General features: G+C 47.2%; 1 protein-coding gene across 1 annotated transcript in view; it reads right to left on the bottom strand.

Annotated features, from left to right (window-relative positions):
* Positions 1–210: 210 nt before the first annotated feature.
* The window catches only part of LOC307076955 (inositol polyphosphate-4-phosphatase type I A-like), a gene marked incomplete at its 3' end in the record, with an annotated part of 38,284 nt that continues 29,339 nt past the window's right edge, over positions 211–9,155 (bottom strand). The window contains exon 13 of the mRNA XM_079738188.1: positions 211–343. Within this exon, the coding sequence (XP_079594314.1) occupies positions 211–343 (133 nt within the window). The remainder of the gene's footprint in view (positions 344–9,155) is intronic.

The raw sequence follows: 9,155 nt of genomic DNA, 5'->3' as shown, positions 1-9,155 counted from the left end.
ATCTCACTCTTAACACAGACACACACACACTCTCAGTCAAACAGACTGACACACACGCGCACACTCTCAGACAGACACACGCACTCAATCTAACACAGACACGCAGACACACACACACACACACACACAATCTGTAAAAAACGAAAAATAAAAGAACAGTTCGGAAACGTCCGATCGGTCCGAACTCCCGCCCTCTCCTCCTGCGGCCAATCAGGTCTCGACCTTGCCGAAGGTGCCGTCGGGGGGGCGGTACTGGCGGGGGAAGGCCTTGAGCTGCAAGGAGTTGAAGGCGTACTTCCTGCAGCCCACGTTCTTCATTGTGTTCTCCCGCCGACAGCCCTCGCTGGGGGGGGGGGGGGGGGGGGGGGGGGGAGAGAGACACAATGGAAAGATAAAGACACAATGGTGGTTGATGTGATGTGGAGTGAATGAATTGAGGAGTGAATGAACTACTATTTAAAATCCAAAAACGATCAATTAAATACACTCCTACGGGCACAAAGCCCTGCAAAGCAAAGAGATGAACAGGAGTCTCCTCACTGCTCACAGCTGGTCATGAGGCTCTGTTGAGGTTCCCCCTCTGCTCTGCCTCAGGATCAGCCTGAGACCTTATCAATTAGACTCAACCAAATTATAACACATCAGAAACAAACCTACCTCACCCATTGGAACACTAAAACACACACACAGAGCACAATGCAGTGTTATCTGTCCCTGGGCAGTAGGAGAGGCAGTACACTGTGGCCCCCTACCTGACCACAATGACTGTTGTTAGACACAGAGTGATGTTAACAAAGTACAGACTGAGCGCTCACAGCCTGGCCATAGAAACAGGCCGATATAAGAAATCATGGCTGCCCAAAGAGGACTGGCTGTGCCAGCAGGGTGAAGAAGCTGCTGTAGAGACCGAGCAGCACTTCCTCCTACACTGTCCCAAATTCAAAAATGTCAGCGAAATATATTTTAGCAATTTCAGCCAAAAACACCCACATTTTATAAACTCCCATCATGTAGACAAACTAAAAATATTAATGGGAGAGAGAAAAGAGAGTTCCGTCCTCGCAGGACAGTTTATTTCAGTTTGCCACAACATGAGAGAATGATATTCTACACCAGGCCTCACTGTTTTATTGTTTGTTTTCCATTTTAAAAGATCATTCATAACCTATAATGTGTTTTATGTAGCTTTTCTTTACATTCATTTAATTTTAAAAATGTGACTATTATTTCTATATCTACATCTGTATGTTATGTTATATTATTATAGGTCTTTAAATGTACCTATTGTTCTGACGTTCTCTTTTGTTATTATACGTAATAGTTGTAATACTATACTAATACTACTACTACTGTAATACTTAATATTATTAGAGAGAGAAAGATGGAGGAGAGAGAGCGAGAGAGAGCGAGACAGAAGAGAGAGAGAAAGAGAGACAGACTAATATTTCTTTAAAAATAACCAAAGACTATCAAAACTAGAAATCAATGCTTTATTTAGTTTTCCATCCAATGGTAGTATGACACACTTTTAATACCCCGAATTACTTAACTCATCGGATTAACAATATACCATTTATGCAATGCAACGTGACATTAATGATACATATGCAACATTAAAGCGAGATAAGGCCATTTTTTTAGAAGCATTTTTTCGTGATATTTGTTGAGATTCTCTTTACATCCTGACAGCAATCAATAATTCAAAAGATTGGTAAAAAAAAAAGAAGGAAAAACATGGCATCGTTAGCTGTCGAATAATTCAATCCATTATTGAATTGCGCCCAAATAAAATGATTGGAGGGCCGACCTGTCTGTCAACTAACATACAGGGCTTCCTGCGCTCTCATTAGTTAAGAGAAAACCACAAGGCTGTTGCTAGATAGCGAGTTAATGCTTAGTAATGGTTCCACATCGATGCATCGCAAGGGGGTTTACAGACCCATTACGTCCTTGTTTCCAACGCAAGGGCCGCAGTGCGCCTCCCAAAAGTTGTAACCTTGCGTTGAGGCGAAGCAGCATCGCGGGCTGTGATTGGTCCGCTCACTAAAACCCGACGCGGAACCGAAACAGGTTCGCGACTGCGACGAAGCGTCTGCTCGGTCATTGAGTCGTGTCGACGTGGAACCATAACCTGAAGTCATGTGTAGCGTGTCGGCATAGCATCGGAATAACTCACTAAACTATACTGCCATCTACTCTAAATATTTGGTCACATATATTTAGTCTGTATCAAAAGTGATTTTTTGTTTAGTGAAAAACGTAATGAGAACGTCTCCTTCTGATTAAGGGATCCCCGCATGAAGATATGACATTATGGGTGTTGGGGGCGTGGCTTTGGAGGAGGTGTGGTTTTCGTGGAGGGGGCGTGGCTTTGGAGGAAGACCTGAAAGGAGGGGCTGGGGGAGTTTTGCAGTTGGATACGTTCCAAACCTAGAATACTGCATAGCCTCGAAACACAATCGTTAGGATTTTTATAAAATTTGCCATGTGCTTAAAAGCATTAACTTTTTCGTGGACGCAAGCTCTTCGAGAAGCAACCGCCTGATCGCTTTTATGCTAAATAAAACCGCTATTCTGCGGCCTTACGGAAGAAAGACAGACACACGTCCAAAGGGAACACAATGTGCTGAGAGTAGTGCAAGATCTCAGGGAAATACTGCATTTAGAAACACTTTGAAATCACTGAGGTTAAAAGGTCCCATATTACACCACCAGGTGTGAGTGTGATTCGCCGTTACAACCCGTTTTGCAAATCTGCCTCTTCTGACATCACAAGTGGGCGTGTCCGCCTAGATGTGTGCTGGATAGATCCGTCTTACCAGCCTACCCAGTGGACCGTAGCAATCGTTGCTCATCTATCCATCATACATTTAGGTGGACACGGCCACTTGTGACACTTGTAAAAACAGCTTGTAATGCCTAATCACACTCACATCTGGTGTGATATGGGACCTTTAAAGGTTGTATCAGCGATTCTAGGCCGAAGCATAAATGATCACATTCTTTCCTCACGATCCGCTAGCTGCCCATCCCATAAGCAGGCCATCAAAAAACTCTGTAGGAAGCCTATGCTTCAAGGTCGTACAAAAAAACAAATGGTACTACCAACCACTCAAAACCAAAATAAATAGTATTCCAAACAATCACCGACAAGGGGTGGGTGTCTTGCGCTGCGTTCATGATAGTTTTTACTGGAAGCACGAAACACGGAAGGGAGGGGTGAGCTGGCTCTGTTCCTTTGGGATCTTGCTTCAAATACCAACAGAAGTGACGTCACCCAACATCAGTGATGGAACCTTTAACTGAAGTACGTCTTTATCCCAGAGGAGACGTTTCCGATACCGAAAGTCCATATTTTAAACGTGGACAAAAGCGAAATAGCCTGTTTGGAAGACAACACGATCAGCTCTGAATAAATAAAAACGCGCATGCTCACACACACGGCCACACAGATACACACATGGGTGCACACACACACACACACACACACACACTCACACACACAAGCAGATGGGCACACGCACATTCCCACGAACACACACATAGACACACTTGTGTACACACACACACAAAATTAAATTTCGCAGGCCTCGTCTATCTTTCTATGTCTATATCTTTCTGTGGAAATCTATCACATCTCTAATAATCCGACCTAACCTAATCAATCAACCATACAATTCTACAAAATCAATCTTATCAGGCGATAAGAATTACACAATAACAGACTTTTACAACCAACAAAATAAGTATCGAGATGGTTACCTTAGTAGAATTCAAAGTAATGTTGAAGGACATAGAAGATATTTCTCTTGGTCAATGCAATTGTTTGCAAAGTTATAATTTTGATAACGGCCATATTTATTATTTTTATCTGTCGCGGTTCATTTATTCGATTTTTAACAGTACTCATTTTTAATTTTTACACAGTCTTGTCCCTGATCTTGTATTGTATATTAATTAATGCTGAATGTGGTTTATGAGAATTTTACATGAGTGTTGATTGTGTTTATTTTATCATAGTGCCGCTTTCTTGTCATCCTTGGAAAAGAGATTTTTATTCTCAATGAATTTTCATCTGGTTAAATAAAGGATATTGATTGAATCGTTCTCGCATCTTAATCTCTCGGATTAGACAAGGTTTTAAAAAAAAACATCTCTGTCTTTAAACGCGTGACCAAACAGTTTGGCATGTAGAATCCTTTACCCGTACCTTAAATGCATATTATTGATTAGAATATATATTATTACAAATATAAAAAAAAGGAAGGAGGCATTCGTTTTCTTTCAGTAAAATAAACTCACTCTATTACTTATTATTTCTCAGTCTATAAAGCTTACATCTTATAAAACCATAAAACTGACAAAAATGCTAACTGCATAGTGCAGGAAAATAAAACTCTTTGATAAACGCTCTGTGTGCATAAACGATTCAGATGCATAATTACTTTTCACGTTAGTATCCTACTTAAATCTTATCCTACATTAAAGTCGCAATTCATCCAGACTCACTTTAAAGCTCAACTTTATGAGTGGCTGCAAAACTTCACTGAAACCTCGCGCACGAAAATTCCAATTGAGTAGAAAAAGAGACAAATATTTTGGTAACCGCTAGACGGAATACAATCCGTTTCCAGAAGAGGGAGTATTCATACCTTGTCATCAATATATCAAGCTACATAACAATACATTCATCACTGACGCGTCAATAAGCTGAAAAGTACAACTGCTGAAATATAAAAAACATAATGCTTCTACTGTACTTGAAATAGTAGAGGAAAAAAAAAAGACAGGAGAAAGAAAACCTCAGCTCGACTGGAGCTCGAGTTGGTAGCCTAGCATGTATGTGCGATTGCCCGTGCGTTAGCAATAGCGAGCTAGCGAGCTGTGCAATCGGGATGATCTTCAGGGCAAAATCTTGAAAGACAAATTAAACGTTAATAAATGGCGAAATGTAATCCGACACTGTTTGTGTACTTTTTTTGTATATCTTACTTTTGTCAGAAATCTTAAAACACGAAGTATACGTTAACGAAAGGGTGGCAAATATAACTCGACACGGTTTTGTACGAATACATCTCACTTTTGGCTGAAACAATGTACCTCCTTTCACAATATTGACATTAGTAGTGTTATACCAGGGGAGGGAACATGAGCGACAGTACGTGCAACCGATTCTACGAATCCTTGCAGGTTAATGTGAGAGAGTGAGTGTGTGTATGCATGTTTGTGTTTGTGTTGTACGTGTGCGTGTGTGCGTTTGAGTAAGTGAGAGCGTGAAAGATTTTGAGTGCGTATGCGACTGAGTGAATGTGGGTGCGGCAGGAGGAGGAGTCCCCAGTTCAATTCCTCCATCCTCACCCTCCACACGCAGGCCCCGCCCACTTCCTCTACCCCCCCCCCCCCCCCCCCCCCCCCCGTTGATCCAAAACATCGCAAAACAACAATCGACGCATCCTTTCTTCTTCGTTGTTCTCTCAGCCTCTTAGGAGTTCGGAATTAGGTGGAGGGGTTAGCCGTGGTTGCTATGGCAACCAACCCTCCGTCGTTAGGTGGGTGGGGGTTAGGTGCAGCGGAGGCGGGCCAGGACGTAGGCCCCAACACAGTTTCTTCCACGTTGGTCTCTCTCCGTCATCCTCCCTCTGTCTGAACCACCCCTAACCCCACCCTAACCTCTCTAACCCCACCCTAACCTCTGTCCCCCTCTCTCTCTCTAACCCCACCCTAACCTCTGTCACCCTCTCTCTCTCTAACCCCACCCTAACCTCTCTAACCCCACCCTAACCTCTGTCACCCTCTCTCTCTCTAACCCCACCCTAACCTCTCTAACCCCACCCTAACCTCTGTCACCCTCTCTCTCTCTAACCCCACCCTAACCTGTCACCCTCTCTCTCTCTAACCCCACCCTAACCTCTGTCACCCTCTCTCTCTCTAACCCCACCCTAACCTCTGTCACCCTCTCTCTCTCTAACCCCACCCTAACCTCTCTAACCCCACCCTAACCTCTGTCACCCTCTCTCTCTCTAACCCCACCCTAACCTGTCACCCTCTCTCTCTAACCCCACCCTAACCTCTGTCACCCTCTCTCTCTCTCTAACCCCACCCTAACCTCTCTAACCCCACCCTAACCTCTGTCACCCTCTCTCTCTCTAACCCCACCCTAACCTCTGTCCCCCTCTCTCTCTCTAACCCCACCCTAACCTCTGTCACCCTCTCTCTCTCTAACCCCACCCTAACCTCTGTCACTCTCTCTCTCTCTAACCCCACCCTAACCTCTGTCACTCTCTCTCTCTCTAACCCCACCCTAACCTCTGTCACCCTCTCTCTCTAACCCCACCCTAACCTCTGTCACCCTCTCTCTCTCTAACCCCACCCTAACCTCTGTCACCCTCTCTCTCTCTAACCCCACCCTAACCTCTGTCACTCTCTCTCTCTCTAACCCCACCCTAACCTCTGTCACCCTCTCTCTCTAACCCCACCCTAACCTCTGTCACCCTCTCTCTCTAACCCCACCCTAACCTCTGTCACCCTCTCTCTCTCTAACCCCACCCTAACCTCTGTCACCCTCTCTCTCTCTAACCCCACCCTAACCTCTGTCCCCCTCTCTCTCTCTAACCCCACCCTAACCTCTGTCCCCCTCTCTCTCTCTAACCCCACCCTAACCTCTGTCACCCTCTCTCTCTAACCCCACCCTAACCTCTGTCACCCTCTCTCTCTCTAACCCCACCCTAACCTCTGTCACTCTCTCTCTCTAACCCCACCCTAACCTCTGTCACTCTCTCTCTCTCTAACCCCACCCTAACCTCTGTCACCCTCTCTCTCTCTAACCCCACCCTAACCTCTGTCCCTCTCTCTCTAACCCCACCCTAACCTCTGTCCCCCTCTCTCTCTCTAACCCCACCCTAACCTCTGTCACCCTCTCTCTCTCTAACCCCACCCTAACCTCTGTCCCCCTCTCTCTCTCTAACCCCACCCTAACCTCTCTAACCCCACCCTAACCTCTGTCCCCCCTCTCTCTCTCTAACCCCACCCTAACCTCTGTCACTCTCTCTCTCTCTCTAACCCCACCCTAACCTCTGTCCACCCTCTCTCTCTCTAACCCCACCCTAACCTCTGTCACCCTCTCTCTCTAACCCCACCCTAACCTCTGTCCCCCCTCTCTCTCTCTAACCCCACCCTAACCTCTGTCCCCCTCTCTCTCTCTAACCCCACCCTAACCTCTGTCACCCTCTCTCTCTCTAACCCCACCCTAACCTCTGTCACTCTCTCTCTCTCTAACCCCACCCTAACCTCTGTCACCCTCTCTCTCTCTAACCCCACCCTAACCTCTGTCACTCTCTCTCTCTCTAACCCCACCCTAACCTCTGTCACTCTCTCTCTCTCTAACCCCACCCTAACCTCTGTCACTCTCTCTCTCTCTAACCCCACCCTAACCTCTGTCACCCTCTCTCTCTCTAACCCCACCCTAACCTCTGTCCCCCTCTCTCTCTCTAACCCCACCCTAACCTCTGTCACTCTCTCTCTCTCTAACCCCACCCTTACCTCTGTCACCCTCTCTCTCTCTAACCCCACCCTAACCTCTGTCACTCTCTCTCTCTCTAACCCCACCCTAACCTCTGTCACCCTCTCTCTCTCTAGACCCCACCCTAACCTCTGTCACCCTCTCTCTCTCTAACCCCACCCTAACCTCTGTCACTCTCTCTCTCTCTAACCCCACCCTAACCTCTGTCACTCTCTCTCTCTCTAACCCCACCCTAACCTCTGTCACCCTCTCTCTCTAACCCCACCCTAACCTCTGTCACCCTCTCTCTCTCTAACCCCACCCTAACCTCTGTCACCCTCTCTCTCTCTAACCCCACCCTAACCTCTGTCACCCTCTCTCTCTCTAACCCCACCCTTAACCTCTGTCCCCCTCTCTCTCCTCTAACCCCACCCTAACCTCTGTCCCCCTCTCTCTCTCTAACCCCACCCTAACCTCTGTCACCCTCTCTCTCTAACCCCACCCTAACCTCTGTCACCCTCTCTCTCTCTCTAACCCCACCCTAACCTCTGTCACTCTCTCTCTCTAACCCCACCCTAACCTCTGTCACTCTCTCTCTCTCTAACCCCACCCTAACCTCTGTCACCCTCTCTCTCTCTAACCCCACCCTAACCTCTGTCACCCTCTCTCTCTAACCCCACCCTAACCTCTGTCCCCCCTCTCTCTCTCTAACCCCACCCTAACCTCTGTCACCCTCTCTCTCTCTAACCCCACCCTAACCTCTGTCCCCTCTCTCTCTCTAACCCCACCCTAACCTCTCTAACCCCACCCTAACCTCTGTCCCCCCTCTCTCTCTCTAACCCCACCCTAACCTCTGTCACCCTCTCTCTCTCTAACCCCACCCTAACCTCTGTCACTCTCTCTCTCTCTAACCCCACCCTAACCTCTGTCACCCTACCTCTCTCTCTCTAACCCCACCCTAACCTCTGTCACTCTCTCTCTCTCTAACCCCACCCTAACCTCTGTCACTCTCTCTCTCTCTAACCCCACCCTAACCTCTGTCACTCCTCTCTCTCTCTAACCCCACCCTAACCTCTGTCACCCTCTCTCTCTCTAACCCCACCCTAACCTCTGTCCCCCTCTCTCTCTCTAACCCCACCCTAACCTCTGTCACTCTCTCTCTCTAACCCCACCCTTACCTCTGTCACCCTCTCTCTCTCTAACCCCACCCTAACCTCTGTCACTCTCTCTCTCTCTAACCCCACCCTAACCTCTGTCACCCTCTCTCTCTCTAACCCCACCCTAACCTCTGTCACCCTCTCTCTCTCTAACCCCACCCTAACCTCCATCACTCTCTCTCTCTCTCTCTCGTTGGTCCCTCTTGGAGTTGGGTGGAGGAGTGAGCCACGGTTGCTAGGGCTACGTTGACGTCGACCTCCACCCCGTGGATCGAAAACACAACAAAAAAACAAACAACATCGCCGTGTCCTTTCTTCTTCGTTTGTCTCTAGGTGGAGGACCGTGGTCGTTATGGCGACCGCCGCAACTTTAGGGTGGGATGTTAGGTGCAGCAGAGCCAGACCAGGGAGTAGACCTCGACCTCCACCCACGTGGATCAAAACACCGCAAAAAACAAATCGTAGCAACGCATGGTTAACATAGCGGCCCACACTTAAGG

This window comes from Pollachius pollachius (assembly GCF_949987615.1).
Source record: "Pollachius pollachius genome assembly, chromosome: 6".
Classification (NCBI taxonomy): Eukaryota; Metazoa; Chordata; class Actinopteri; order Gadiformes; family Gadidae; genus Pollachius; species Pollachius pollachius.
This window is presented reverse-complemented; position numbering and strand designations above follow the sequence as displayed.